Below are 15,936 nucleotides of genomic sequence, written 5' to 3' on the forward strand. Positions count from 1 at the left end.
AGTATGAACCGGGCTCAAGCGATGAATGACACGAGCATGAAATTGGGCCAAGCTCAGAAGATTTTCCACTGACATTTTTTAATTTGTGTTTTTCAATTGTGATTTTTTTCTCTACTGTTTTTTTATTTGTTTTGAGTGTTTTTTCATGAAGGTGTATTTTCTTCCCTTATACTTTGATTCGTCCTATTTTAATTGCATGTCTGTAATTTTTTTAAGTGTAATGATCCGGTGTTTTTTAAATGACTGTGTTATGTTTTTCTTATGTAACCTTTTATTCTTGTATATTCAGTGCATTCTTGTATTTTTTATATGAATTAGGATCCATGGGAGATCAGTGAGTTTTCCCGAATGACCACTATTCTTGGTTACTACTTTTCTGTACATTTGTATATATTGTGTTTGGCCTTTTTTTATTTGTGAAGTGCATTTGGCATCTTTTTAAGCCGACTTGAGTGCTTTTTTGTAAGATAACTTATTATTATTGTATGTGTTTAGTGTTATAAAAGATTAACAACCTGTGCACCAATTTTGTTGCGCTGCTGCATACTCCTAAGGAGTTAAAATGGTTTTAGGAAAGCTAAAGGCCTAGGGAACATGGGGTGTACAACTCTTTGAAAAGCCTAGATGTACTTCACTAGACACATAAAATTAAACATCAATACGACTGTATGGTGTCATGGCGGAGCGGATAAGAGCACCGAACTCAAGCTCTGGTGCTTCTGTTCAGCAGAGTGTGGGTTCGAATCCTGGACATATGACACTTGTGTCCTTGAGCAAGATACTTTAACTATAATTGCTTCTCTTCACCCAGGGGTATAAATGGGTACCTGTGAGGGCAGAGATGGTTCTTGTGATTTAGCCGAGTAGCGCTTATTTGTTACACAAGGCTGTACATATTCCCCTGGGAGCTGAGATGGTTTAAGGAACTAATTAAGGCCCGGTGACCAGACGTACTAATGTTGGAAGCGCTTTTAGAAGCCCTTCAAGTGTGAAAAGCGCTATATAAAACTGGTTACTATTATTAATATGAAGTACTGAACTATGTTACACAAACAAATATTGTTAATATTTGACCATGGTAACCTTTTCTTTGTGTGTTTTGCTTTATTTGATATGTGTTTCAATCTCACTGTGGACCCTGGTTCGAATCCAACCTTAGACCAGAGCCTGAATTATAGATTGTGTTTATTTTTCTTCGTGGGGATTGCTTTAATTTAATTTGAACTGATGTTTTTGTTTCAATCTCTCTGTTGACCCTGGTTCAAATCCCACCTTAGACCAGACATATTTTAGACTGTTTAAATCCTTACTTCAGTTAATGTGTTTCCCCCTTCTGGGATTGCCTCACTCATCGAGCATTTCTTCACTGCCTTCTTTCCACATGTTTTTTCTTCAGGCCTAGACGGTTAAGAAATTCCCTACGTTTTACTACCACAAATTAATAATTACAATGAAAGTATAGGCCTAAACAATGAGAAGTTAAGCAATTGATTTAATAGCTTGAAATCATTATGACACTATCCGTTTTTTTCCAAATTGATTAGCGTTTGAAAATGATTTATTTCTTTGTAGGCGATTTGTACAATGAGGCGGCCGAAGCAGCCATGGAGGCTCTGAAAGGTAGACTAGCCAACAAGTACTACATGCTTGCTGAGGAGTGCTATGGAGAAATGGAAGAAGATGAGGAAGAAGATGACTCAGCATAAATTACGCACTCTCAGTAAAAGGTAGACTAGCCAACAAGTACTTTATGCTTGCTTAGGAATGCTATGGAGAAATGGAAGAAGAACATGACTCAGCGAAAGTCAAAAGTAGACTAGCCAACAAGTACTTAATGCATGTTGAGGAGTGTTATACTTGTTTCATGGTATACAACATGTACAAAGCAAACTTAAGCAATCAAAGTTTTACAGGGATTAAACTATGGTGTGGTCATTTGGGTCAGACCAAATCATTTGATGAACAAAAACAAGAACATTTTGCTTATACGAAACAGGTTACTTATTAAGACGTCACATTCTCATTTGCATTCCACGTGTAACGCTCCCTCCATGCCAAAATAGACACTTCTGATGGTATCACGAGCCCAAACAGTGCCCTAACTGAGGTCAGTGAAGACCTACATTATACCATTGGCTGGGAGTTGTGCGCTATTTATATTGACTAGAGCACTAACTTGCTCTGCGTTTTGAAGCCACCCTGGGCGCAGACATGTTTGATGTGTTGTTTGAATTCAGAATTTTAAGAGAACACGCATTGTCCCGATTTCTTTACATTCAGCGTGTGCGCTTACGTACCCGACTGTCCGCTCGCGTACGTCCGCTCTACGAAAACCGTAACTTCGACTTGATTGCGATACTAAAAAAATATACGCGCCTTCTAAACATGACGCACATGATGCTCGCAGTTTGTACGCTGATCAGCAGATTGTGCGTTCACATTTGCTGTAATTTTTTGCTTCGATGGCACATAAAAAAGAACAAACGCACTATCATGCAAATAGCCGTACAATTGCCGTACAAAATTTCAAGCTTTTGTATTGGTTTGTACATAAACATGGATGCGCCCACAACTTCAAAACCTTAGTGTGTGTATAACGGGGTGTTAGCGCTCTAGTCAATATATATAGCTCTATGGTACACACCTACATGTTTCCATTGTGTGACCTCAGCCTTGGCCGCCAATGCAAGGTCTATATGTGAAGACAATCGATACATCAACCTGATATCACTGTGATGTTACGTCTTAACAATTGTTGATTTTAAGAAAAACTTACATGTACAGTCCCATCTATTCCATGAGCAAATCACCCAGGTTTGTTTCTTTTACATGAATGTCTTGTTTTGGCATGGAGCGTCACGTTTTCTACAAACAAGTAAAGGTTGACATAAAAAGAGGAAGGGCATAGAAGAAAAGACAAACAAATCTTAAACTAATCTTCTATTTGTGGATGGTAGAGTTGTTACATGTACTCTCTATTATGGTTAAGACTACTGGGAGTGTAGAGTTAAACACACATGTATATCATGCATTACTCATTGTTAAAGGATCGTACCCAGCCATTTTAGTACTTGATATCAGGTGTATATTTTTGCATGATTAATTCTTTTTCAATACAATATAAGAAATCAACCTGCCTCACTACCTCCATTATTCTAAATAGAAATTGAAATTGCAGTTACTCGCTGCCCGTTTCAACAATTGTTGAAAGGGAAATTTATGATTGTAATTCAAGTAGACCTTATGCATGGGACGTTACTGGACTAGGGTGTCCAAACGAGCCCAATCTGTGCACCCATTGACTCAACCTCTGCACCATTGTCCAAAACTGCACACCTAGTGGCCAAAACTGCAAACCTAGTGGCCAAAACTGCACACCCAGTGGCCAAAACTGTGCACCCAGTGGCTAAAACTGCACCCACTGCCAATGGTTGATTAGCACTCATTCGCCCTACCTCTGTACCCCATTATCTCAATTTACCCATTTGCCAAATCTGTGTGTGCCCATCGCATTTGCCAAACTTGTTCTCCTATTTTCCTATTCTATTCCCCTATGTTGTGGTTAAAGCAGTCTTCGACAGTGAACTCAAGTTCTGAAATCTTTGAATAAGGGTTTGACTGCGTTTCCATTAGCACTGAATGGTCGTCGTTTTACCACTAAAGTGGTAGCTGGATCAAGTCAATGCATAAGGTCTATATGGCTGTTAATACATTAAACTTCTCATAAAGATTTACACTACTAATAAATCTTTCTTTCTTTCTACAAAGGACAGTTATAAACCCATTCCTTATTTTCAGTTGGCCTTATTCCGAGGGATCTTTTGTGCCTAAAATTCACTGGATTTTTTCACTCATGGATACTTGTACATATTGTGAATGATTTCATGTTAAGAGCTTTGACATGCTCTAATTTTGTTAGAATCACTTTTAGGATAAAACAAGTAATTTCGTCTTTTGTAAATAGCATGGAGGTTTTTGTTCAATTTACTGTGCCATATTTCCGTTTCAACCAAGTAACTCCCACTTGTTGGTATACTTCCCAATCCAAGACTGTGTTGTAAGAAAAACAATTATTATATAATAATATAATCTAAAAGATTTAAAACAAGGTATTTTGTGGTTTATTGTTTTCATTTGCTATTGAAGGAATAAGCATCTCATTGTAAATTTTAATTTTATGTTTCATTATTGATAAAAAGAAAAACAGTTTTAATGAAGACAGCAGATTTCTCTGTTGTTGTTTTTTTGTTTGTTTTTCCCTTCTACAATAGTGCTATTCAAAGTGATAGCACTACAAAGTTATGTTGCACTTGTTTTAAAATTACAAAGTTGCATGTCTGTTTAACATGACTGTTTAATACCTATCATTTAAAACACGCTGTAAATGTTGCTCTTCTGTGGTAACATTTAGTTGTCAGCAATTTAAGTTTTGTTTATATTCGGTACTTTATCATTCCTTGTTGGGGAAAAAAATGCCATATTCACCTCGTACCTATTTTCTTTGAGAATTGTGGTTATTTTCTCTTGTTATTTTCAATTAGTAATAGTGTGAGCTTGATGCATGATTTCATGTTAAGAGCTTTGACATGCTCTAATTGAAACTGTTCTGTAAAAGGATATTAGTGCGTATTCCATTAGTTACCTTAAGGAGAAATATGCCAAATTGCAAATGTGGTAAAGAACCTCTTTTAAAATATGTAAATATTCAAATATCTGGAAGTTGTTCGTCGACATTTAATTGATAGTTGGGTTCTTACTGATTTTCTTTTACAATTTGTTTGTTTTACTTTTGTGTGTCTGCTAGTTTGTTTGTTGGGGTGTTGGGTTTTTTGTTTGTTTGTTTGTTTGTTTGTTTGTGTGTTTGTTTGTTTGTTTGTTTGTTTGTTTGTTTGTTTGTTTGTTTGTTTGTTTGTTTGTTTGTTTGTTTGTTTGTTTGTTTGTTTGTTTGTTTGTTTGTTTGTTGGGGTGCATCATTTTTGAATTCTTATGCAATTAGTTCCTCCATCATAATGACTTATATTGCACAAACCTGTCGGGGCATTTTCGGAGGAAAATATACACAGAGGAATTGACTCTCATAATGATGGAAAGGGTATAGACGTGCATATGAGGTGCATTGGGGTGTGTTTCTTGTCAATAGTGCAGATGTAGAGCTAACAAAATTGGTAAAACAATTTCTTCAGCTCGGTTCATACTTACTGCGAATGCTTAGTGAGAAAATGGAGCATCCACCAAAATTCAATTCGCATTCCGAGGCGGTATGAACCAGGCTTTACCCTTTCTACTGTTATTTCTAAAGGTTGTGAAACTCATGTGGACAGATTATGGGCATTACTGAAACATGTGACAATGTTGCTCTATTTTGTTGTATATTATCAGTAAAACTGTGTGCTAAACTGCTGTATAATTACCCTAGGCTGTGCCCGAAATCATTTCTTTTATACATACTCTTTGGGCTGCAGGATTTGCTGCTCATAGACCGATCCATACGCGCTGCGCTAGCTGCCACGGCTGCCCCGTCAGTGCTTAGTCGCTGGAAGCAATTTTTGTTGTGTACACGAAGACATGAAAAACGCATTGTCTCATTACTTTTTATGCAAGTTGTCTTACTCATGATTTATACACTTTCCCTGACAGAAAAGCATGACAAAATTGTAGAAATAACTTAATAGAAACAAATATAAAAAAAACAGAAACTGGATGCTGAAATTCTGTCGAATAACACATACCGAAAAGGTATTTATAAACCCTGCTTGGCAGTTAACGTGTCTATCAAACTTAACTCGCCTATTTTATGCGCCCATTTCAGGATGTGTTTGGTTGTACATACTTATGGTAAGATTTCTATACATCATTATGTCATGTTGTCATGTCGGGGAAAGTGTCTAAATCAAAGAGGAAGACACTTAGTTTAAAAAGGTTCTAAAGATGAGGATTTGTCCATATCGTTTACAGCACATTGCGCTGCCAGCGACCCAGCAATGGTGGCGCTGCCATGGCAGTTTTGCGTGCCTCGGATCGGTCTATATGAAAATTAATAATTAATAATAATGTCTCTCTCTTGTACATTACGTTGCCAAGTCTTTAGTTAATTTTAAAAAATCACAGATATAAAGTAATAAGTGTACATGTTAATCAAACAAAATGCTAAGTTTGCAAACTGAGAAAATGAGCTTGAAAGAAGGCGTTAGAGAGATTCAATTAGTTTTCAATTATTGTTTATTGTCCAAACAGACTTTATTTCAGCATTTTATTCTGGTTTATTCATTGTCATTATTCCGCAGTTTAATAAACAATATTGACTACCTTTAAACAAAAAATGATATTCTTTTAAAACTTTTATTTTTTAAAACAAACCCATCGGTTCATTTTGTTTATTATTCTTACTATTTCATTTCTCGATCCGGTTGCCTTTGTGGAAACAAATAATAATGTATTTTTTTTTTTTTTTTGAAATAATTTGATTGATTAATAAGCTGATATTTTCAATGGAAATTGTTTAGTAAAGATCATAAGGTCTGTCACTTTTTCCTATCATGCATCTTATTTGAAAGTGTTCCATTTTTTCCCCCTCTTTCCTTTTTAGGGGTTTGCAATTCTTCCAATTAATGTTACCAAACAAAGGCCACATCCGAATTGGCGGCTAGACAATGGCTACGACTGTTGCTTATGGTGTTTCTGATGAAGCTCTATACTACAACACATGATGACTCGGACATCTAGCCGTAGCCATAGCCGCAGATGTAGCCGCCAATTCAGACACAGTCTATGACTAAACGGGGAAAAGTAGTCTGGTATCTTTAAATTGTGACAATAGGAACTATCACTATCACTGTGTGAGCAGGAAACCCAACAAAGATGGCCGCATGTTTATGATGTTTTGTATAAAGATTGTAGATGCATGAACTGTGACAGACCGTGTTATTGGCGGCAAATTATTCAGACTTTTGGAAGTTAATGTTTTTTGCACTTTGTGTACCTTTTGTGCTTTTAGCTTAAAATGTTCATTACTTCCTTTTGGCATGTAATATTGCAAAATAATTAAAAATCTGAAATCATTAAAAAGACTTTCTTGTTGCAATCGATCTTTTATTATAGTAGTTCTGTATTGACTGCCCGTGCATTGGCAAATTCTAGTAATACGTGCCGGGTTGCTTTTGGAGTAGGCCTAATAATCCCTGGTTTGGGTGTGATCGCGAAGAGTTTCTTCCGAGAATATTTCATTCTAAGATAGTTCAGTTTTGATTACAACAGTTGCTTTAAGCAACCATATATATAATTTTCTCACACTTCGACCTGAACATATTGACGGTTTGTTGCTCAGCCGCACTCAGTGCGTTCGGATCGCTTGTCCGCAGTTGGATGTCCTCGGTGAAGACCGAATTCCGGCGGGTACACTCGGCTGACTTGTGGCGCTTGGACCCGGCTGCTTTGGCCACTTTGGACCCCATGTAAAAATGCATGTCGTGGAGCTCCTTGTCTATCTTGTTCTGATTGAGACTGATGGCAGATGCCATGAGATCGTGATTGGACATCATGATTTGGGAACCACTCGCTCGGAGGGTGCCTTGGAAATTAGCCAGCGAGCCGCGCTTGAGGCTGCCACGACGCGCTGCTGATGTGAGCATTGAGAGACTGTCTTTACGGTCGGGCATGAGGCTGGCACGGCGGGCGTTACGACCAGCGGAGTGCTGCTGGGCTGCTGAAACTGGTTGTGACATCATACCTGCAAATATTGGTACTGGGGGATGAAACAGAAAGTTCTGATTATAGTCACAATGATGGAGCTATGGCCCTTTTCGAAACTAGGGGATGAGCTTGGGCTTTGACTTAACGCTCCTGCCACCAAATATAAACCTTACAAGGAAGACGCATGTGTTCTTTCTAAACCATGGTTTCGAAAGGGGCCTATGTTGCGTGTAAGCAGTGTTCAGGTCGTATCATGCCCAATGGAGCCACTGCTAGCCAAGAATGGCAAGCTCATAAAATAGACAAAATTACAGAATTGAGATCTTGTGCATTATATCGGTTGCACTGTTGTTTTCACGACGGTTGGGTTGGCTCAAACTTATACTATTTTCTCGCCCCTCCGCCTCTATATATAGGACCCCGGTTCGAATCCCTCCTGGGGGTACTAATATGAGTATTGGGTTTTCCTAATTTTGGGTCCTCTCACATCTAAAAGTATTCTGCTCGTTTCCTAGCTACCATAATTTGTTGGCGATTGTTAGACGTGTAATGTAAATATGTAAATAAATAATGCCTATAAATGTCAAAATCTGGTCTTATGTGAGCTGGTTGGATTTTAAGTTTGCAGTTTGCACACATTTTATTTGGACAATAACACTACTCGATTGCTTTTGTTTAAACGTTTATTTTTGTGGGCGTATAGTTTAAAGTATAAGACCATCTATTACCAAGATGGACTTACAGTTTTGATGACTGAGCTGAATGCTGATCCTTCGACCAGCCGGTCCCGTCAAACCAACATCGTTTGCCTTAAGATGAGTCCCTGGTTTGAGTCCAACATGTTTATGGATATCGGTCGCACTCTCGCCAAAACTTGGGATCAAGAAACCAATACATGCTTATGAGGTAAATGTTACGACGGTTTATTCCTTGTTTATTCAAATGGACAAGCTGTAAACTGGACTGGCGTCTACAGCTAAGGCTACAGCTGTTGCTAAGGGCGCCCTATACCTCAACGCATGAATGACTCGGACATCTAGCCGTAGCCCAAGCTGTAGCCGCCAATTCGGACACGGCTTTTAAGCCGACTGTCAATAAAGTGTGTCAGGTTTTTTTTATAGCTGGCTTGGGGCGGGGCTGGGGCGACGTCGCTTGTCCTTATGACCTCTTGCTCAGTCCTTGGTCGAGCCTCAACAAAGACTATAAAGTAGGACAACTTTCCTCCTGATTTAATAATAAACCGCAGTGTAAAGAAAGTTATGAATGTCTTAAAGTGGAACTTACGCTCGTCGGACAGCAATTGCACGGAGTACGTCGGTGACAGTATGAGGGCGCTGTTTTTCGTTCACTATCTCTCTTTGGCTTTCTGAGAATCCATGTTCCATACTCATGTCGAGAGAGGCGCGTCGAGGCCTGCCGCCAGGGGTTGGTTCTAGAACAGAACAGAAATTAGTTATTTGAGGTTTACCACCAACTGAATGTTAGGATTGTTGTGCTGCCAGGGTCACATGTATAGAAATAACGAGCAGGAGTTACATACATCATAAGGAATTTAGGACAACAGGCTAAATGGTGATGGGCTGGATACACGACCCGAAGTGCAGCAGACCACAGAAAGGACAGTAAAACAAATGGATTGGAACCCAGGGACAGGGAAAAGGAGAAGAAGCATACAAAGCTAAGAAGATGGAGAGATGACATGAGATCTTATACAGGAACAGTATGGACAAGAACAGCAAGGAATAGAGATGAATGGGATGGCTACCAAGGACATGGAAAAGTAAAAGAGGCAGACAAAGCTAAGAAGATGGAGAGATGACATGAGATCTTATACAGGAACAGTATGGACAAGAACAGCAAGGAATAGAGATGAATGGAATGGCAACCGGGACTATGAAAATGAGAAGAGGCGGCGAGGAAGAAGATGGAGGGATGACATAAGATCTTATGAAGGAACAGTATGGACAAGAACAGCAAGGAATAGAAATGAATGGAATGGCAACCAAGGACAGGGAAAAGGAGAAGAAGATGGAGGGATGACATAAGATCTTATACAGGAACAGTATGGACAAGAACAGCTAAGAATAGAGATGAATAGAATGGCAACAAGGACAGGGAAAAGGAGAAGACACTATAGAGTCCCGAAAAGTCTTCTTAGAGGGTATATTATTTACCCATAGATTCGAAAGAGGACTGGGGAGTCTTGTAGTCAGCTGTCGACATATCGATGGGTTTATTCAACCAGTTCATTCGCTTCAGTTTATTGATGCTTGCTCTGGACAGAGGATCAGCAGTCAACATGCAACGTACGAAATGTCGGCAATCTGAAAAGAAGAAAAATTAAGATCCATCACGACGTAAACCTAAAGCAAATTTGTTGCCTTTTTTAGCAATGTTTTTGAGCTAGAAATAAACCATAAAAGTACCTAGTCTTATCTCGAGTAAGGACAAGTTACTCTTCCTAACTTCGCTGTAAGTTTGTAATATCTCCTATTTATAGGACTAGTCCTGTTATTTGTGAAATTGGCCCCAGATCTCTTTAAAATACATCTCGAATTCTACCTGTTTGCTTAATCTTTTTTTTATTATCAATTGATAAGTTTATTTGTAGCAGTTGTATTTTCGTATTATTCATTGTTTGTAAAGTGCATTAATAAAGAGTTTTGTAAGACCTGAACTGCGCTCTTTAACAGTTATTTTCAAGATTTATATTTTAATGATAACATTGGAACAAACCAAGGAAAATATTTAATATTACTGATAGAAACAAAATCTTGAATCTGGTCGTCTTGTACTGATGTATTTTGTTGCTCCAATTTCGTGAAAGTGTTCTCAATTATTGGTGTTTTGTTCGCTAGTTATGAGCCAATTCGAATTACACTTGATTTTGCCCGTGTTTCATTTCGTTATCGACAGAAGTCACAGTGTCATCAAACTCTCTGATTAAACATGTTTTTTGAATACTTAGATCGTTACTGAATAATATAGCTTACCTCTGGAAACTTTCTTGTGGAAGAGTAACTTTTCGTGTGGGTTGTTTATGTTTTCCATGAGGATGTCCAGCGTTTCATCGTGGTATGGTAGCCGGCCACACAACATAGCATACAACACAACACCTGGAAAGAAAAACAGTCAGGGGTAATTTAGTACTGGGTCCAATTCCATAGAGCTACCGAGGCAGAGAGCCATGACAGATTGAAATTTGCTTCAATCATAGCGAATATTAAGTTTGGTTTTATCCATAATGTACACTGATGTGTGTTACAACCTGTATTGGTGCTTCCCCGGGAGGGATTCGAACCCACGACCTTTGCTTGATTCTAGAGCAAGGTCTTACCAACTAGACCACCGAGATTGCCTGGTAGCTAGAGCCAGGTCATGGGTTCGAATCCCATTTAGCAACATTATGTTGGTGAATTCTTTTTCACTGAGAATTATGCTTACCAAATTTCTGCATGAAAACTACAAGGTTTCTACTACTACGTTTTCTACAAGGTACGTGTTATACAATCCATGTGACCCGGGTGGTATCTTACATTATGGTATCTTATTCTAGTGAGCATAATTATTTCAATGTCCTTTTTTTAATCGCTATTTTTGTGTCGGCAGCTATATGAGAATTCTTTGCGTACCCATACTCCATACATCAGCTTTCTTGCCATCGTAGGGTTCCCCGGCTAGAATCTCGGGCGCAGTGTAGGCGTACGATCCGCAGTACTCCTTCAGTTTCTGCCCACTCTCACACATCGCAGCAAAACCAAAATCTGTATGGATGAACAAATTACTTATTTCAAAGGCACTGGAGACGATTGGTAATAACTCAAAATGATTGTTAGCATAAACACGTACTTGGTAATTGGTAACGAACAATGGCGAGCTGTTAAGATAGTTTAAACATTGTGAGAAACGGCTACCTCTGGAGTAACGTAGTATTTGAGAAAGAAGTAATTTTGCTCCCTCAAATAATAAAAGAACTCCATCTGAAGCGTTCAATATGCATTTAAAAGCACGAAAAGTTGTGCAACAAAGTTATTTTTTCTTTCATTATTCCCTTGCAATTTCGATGACCAATTGATGAGCTCAATTTTTCACAGGTTTGTAATTTTATGCATATGTTGGGATACACCAAGTGAGGATACTGGTCTTGACACTTTACCAAAGGTGTCAATCAGCCGATTTCACGAAACGCTAGGATTAATCCTATCTCGAGTTAGGAGGACGAGTAACCTGTCCTATCTTAGGATGGGTTCAATGCGCCCTACGTCTTTGGCTGCGGAACTGAACTCGTCCTAAGACCTAATACAAGGTTAAGTTAGAATGAGTTTAGTGAAATCAACGGCAGTGCCTTTAAAATAAATGGTACTCGAAATTAAAAAAGATTACCTCCGAGTTTGATGTTATACTGATCGTCCAGCATGATGTTATCACATTTGATATCTCGATGTACAACGTCTACTGCGTGTAAGTAACTGACTGCATCCAGAAGCTGGTGAAACAACATCCGTGCCTCTTCCTCGCAAAGATGACCTGCGTACAAATGTCAGCAATCATGTTCATATGATACTTCTGCAGCATAAAACACTACAAAAGTGTTATTAAGAAACAGCATCAGAGACTCTTCTATGCAAAGGTGACATGCGTGCACATGTCAGAATGCATGTTCATAATTATACCTATGCCACAAAACACTACAAAAGCACAAAACACTAGAAAGGTCTGCATCATTAGTGTGATTAAGAAACCACAAACCACCAAAAAAGTCGACATTATTGTTGTGATTAAGAAACAGCATCAGAGACTCCTCGCAAAGGTGACCTGCGTTCAAATGTCAGCAAGCATGTTCATGATACTTCTACACCACAAAACACCACAAAAGTCGGCTTCAATAGTGTGATTAAAAAACGGCATTAGAGACTCCTCTTCTTAGAGGTGACCTGTGTACATAATGTCAGCAATAAGGTTCATAAGATACACAAAAGTTTGCACCATTGATTATAGCCTTGATCGAGGCTTTAGAGGGTTCTTAACATATTTTGATATTGCATTGTTTTTTATTTTTATTTTATTTACACTGTGATACACGTCCGAGCTATACCTTCCCAACCGAGCTGTGTGCAGTATCAGTGTGCACGTACCAGGTAAGCTGTAAGCGAAAAATCGGCTAGCAGCTCTATGAAAGTGCTGACTGAGAGCTACTCAAGCAGAGAATATTGCTCAACAATTTTCTGCTAAGCAGAAATGGGCAGGATACCAGTCACAAATTGTACACGTGACATGGTGGTAGTGTGGCTGGTCACCTCATTCTTGTCAGCATACTTTTGTTGCGCTTAGCTACTTTTTCTGCTTATACGCAGCTCTATGAATTTGGGCCCCATGTTCTAACCTCGTCTGTTGATGTAGCCCGTCAGGTCTCCACGTGGCATAAACTCCATCAGGATAAAGGTATAGTGGTCAGTTACCAACACTGACTCCATATCAATCTAGAAAGGTCAACAATAACGTCATTTGGTCAAAATCTAGGCAGTTTGTAAGTAAAGTGTTCCTAACAAAGCTTGATCAAATATACATTCCATTTCTTGAACACTCAACAAGTGCCCAATTTCATAGAGCGGCTAAGCACAAAAAGATGATTGGCATGAAATTTCTTCATGATAAAAACAACATACCAACCAAATTTTCACTTGTTGCGTATTGCTTGTTACTGGTATTCAGCTGTTGTTTGCTTATAATCACAAACATCGCGTGGAAATTTGGTTGATAATCCTGCTTTTATCAAGGCAAAATTTTCATGCTAAGGAAATGTTTGTGCTTAGAAGCTCCATGAAATTGGGCCCAGATAACCCTGCTGGCAGCCTTAGTTTTTCTTAGTTAGACTATATCGTATTAGACTAGACAGTACATACAAAAAGTAGCAACGGGTTGAATAACACGATCACATGATATCACTGTCCACAATCTTGCGTAGAAGGTAAAGCAGTTTGTAAGCTTTTAAATCTGTTTTGTATTTCTAATTCCAATGAAAGTTACTGTCAAATGAGGTTCCAAGGTACTTACTAAGTATAGCGATCCCAACATTGTGAAATATCAACGTTATAACAATTGGGTCCCATGTTGGACTCCCTGTAATGCGACCCGTTGGTTTGCAACGGAAAAGTTCAGGGGCCGATTTCACCAAAATTTCACAGATCGTATAGTTGCTACAGTAAAGTGTGATGTCACAATACAAATCACTGTGGCAATACTGACAAATGTCTTGCGATGATTTGTATTGTTTGTGAAATCTGCCCCAGCCTCGAATAATGACTAACTAATTTGATGTTTTTCCATTTTCCCGCCTAAAATGAAACTTACGAGTCGTTCGTGGGCCAACTGCTGCATGATCGTCACTTCTCTCGGCAAGAAAGTATCCACTACCTCCCGAGGTGCTCGCAGTTTGGAGATTTTTTTAAACGCGAAAAGTTTGTTGAGTTTCCGGGAGTATACTTTCTTCACCTGTTATCCATTTTAAAGGAACATTATACTTGAATTAGTGAGAAAATAACTCTTCTACTTTAAGATCACAGATTTACATAAAACTTACACGGTCTCAGGATGGTGGTAGTACAAAACATCCCTTGAAATATTTCTGGCTGAAATGTCATATTTGATGAGAAATAATTAAAACCAGTTAACCATTTTACAGTTTATCGCTCAGTAAGCGTTTTATTCATTTAAATTTTCTTCCAATCGATATCATGCAAAATGTGTAATCTGTTTTTATGACCGATGGATTTCAAACTTTTACAGGTTTTGTCAGTTTATGATGATGGATTAGGTGCTTACATTGCCAGCAACTGTTTAGTTAGCAAAACCAACGTTGTATGAGTGGTCCTTTAAAGACCACGGACACTATTGGTAATTGTAAAAGACCAGTCTTCTCACTTCGTGTATCTCAAGATATGCATAAAATAACAAACCTGTGAAAACTTGAGCTCAATTGGTCGTCGAAGTTGCGAGATAATATTATGAAAGAAAAGAAAAAAAACCTTGTCACACGAAGTTGTGTGCTTTCAGATGGTTGATTTCGAGACCTCAAATTCTAAATCTGAGGTCTCGAAATCAAATTCGTGGAAAATTACTGTCTTTAAATTAAATTGTAGTCGACGTACCTGTGAGTAAGGCCCCTCTCCAATGAGTCCTTTATCCACAAGATCCAGACGGAGAGAATCCCAAACGGATTTTCCTTTCTCTGGCATCCAGACACCATTTCCTTTCCTCTTCAGATGAAGAGACTCATCAGTGTAGAAGATACGGTCGTTCCCCATTTTGATTGCCAAAGTAAAAGTAACTTAACAAATCCAAAGGAATTTTGTTTTTTTATTCAGTTTGAAACACTGAACTTGTTTTTATGTTGTGGAAAACTATCAAGTTCACTTGGTTGTTGAATAAATTACCCACCCCCCTATAAGTGTAGACCAACTTCCGCCCAGATAATGTTTCCTCCCTCGACTTCTTGCTCAAGTTTGTTATCGTTGTCATGCAACTAAAGAATGTATGTTAAATTGTAAGCGTTGACGATGGCGCAGCGTTTCATAACGCGCAATAAACGCGCAGCTTGGCAACGACTCCTTAGCGAAGTACAGTAACGTCACGTCTGCGACATTTTGTGACGCAATAATCGGGTCGTGCCCGTTTTTCCTCCAAGTCTCGTGCGTCTTCGGACGTAAATTGTTTGAACGCGTGTAGGAGACACAAAATCCCAAATTTTAATGGGTCTGACAGTTGCAATACGCATGAGACTTACACAGTCTATGAAGCCAGACATTCACTTCCCAAACCGACTCGTTGCTTAACGGCCAATATTTTGTGCTTACTGTGCTATTTCCATTTCATAGCAAGTACACGACAAGGCATGCTAAATTGACGTCACAATGCAAATCCATGGTAAACGCGCAATATGGCCGTCCAATTTTTCTCTACGCTTGCACCTTGGCACATTTTTCTGCTACAGGAATGCACGAACGTTTGCTTACCGTTAAGCAGATCTATGAAATTGGGTGGGACTCGATCCCCTCTTCCAAACCAAATAGGACCAACTTGAAATTAACAACTAGGGCCCAATTTCATGGCTATGCTTACCGTAAGCACAAAATCAGCGCTTACGGGAGCAGGGAATTTTGTTCGTACGCAAGCGTACTGGGCCCAATTACATGGCGCTGCTTAACGGTAAGCAAAATTGCGTGCTTGCTGTAGCAGAAAAAAATACTT

At 38.8% G+C, this 15,936-nt stretch overlaps 2 protein-coding genes across 6 annotated transcripts in view; one reads left to right on the forward strand and one right to left on the reverse strand.

Annotated features, from left to right (window-relative positions):
• LOC117292272 (eukaryotic elongation factor 2 kinase-like) overlaps positions 1 to 2,456 on the forward strand; it is a 30,936-nt gene extending 28,480 nt beyond the window's left edge. For all 5 annotated transcript variants that reach the window (XM_033774264.1, XM_033774267.1, XM_033774268.1 and 2 more), the window contains one exon: positions 1,573 to 2,456. In XM_033774264.1, the coding sequence (XP_033630155.1) occupies positions 1,573 to 1,706 (134 nt within the window). In that variant the 3' untranslated portion in view covers positions 1,707 to 2,456. The remainder of the gene's footprint in view (positions 1 to 1,572) is intronic.
• Positions 2,457 to 7,259: 4,803 nt separating this feature from the next.
• Positions 7,260 to 14,993, reverse strand: LOC117292339 (testis-specific serine/threonine-protein kinase 1-like). Its single transcript, XM_033774363.1, has 10 exons — positions 14,838 to 14,993; positions 14,041 to 14,181; positions 13,073 to 13,169; positions 12,073 to 12,216; positions 11,322 to 11,453; positions 10,683 to 10,805; positions 9,864 to 10,013; positions 8,974 to 9,121; positions 8,432 to 8,562; positions 7,260 to 7,741 (listed from the first exon to the last, which is right to left on the reverse strand). Exons 1-10 carry the CDS (start codon positions 14,991 to 14,993, stop codon positions 7,260 to 7,262), a joined length of 1,704 nt encoding a protein of 567 aa, XP_033630254.1.
• Positions 14,994 to 15,936: the final 943 nt, after the last annotated feature.

The sequence above is a fragment of the Asterias rubens genome, chromosome 7 (assembly GCF_902459465.1).
Source record: "Asterias rubens chromosome 7, eAstRub1.3, whole genome shotgun sequence".
Lineage (NCBI taxonomy): Eukaryota > Metazoa > Echinodermata > Asteroidea > Forcipulatida > Asteriidae > Asterias > Asterias rubens.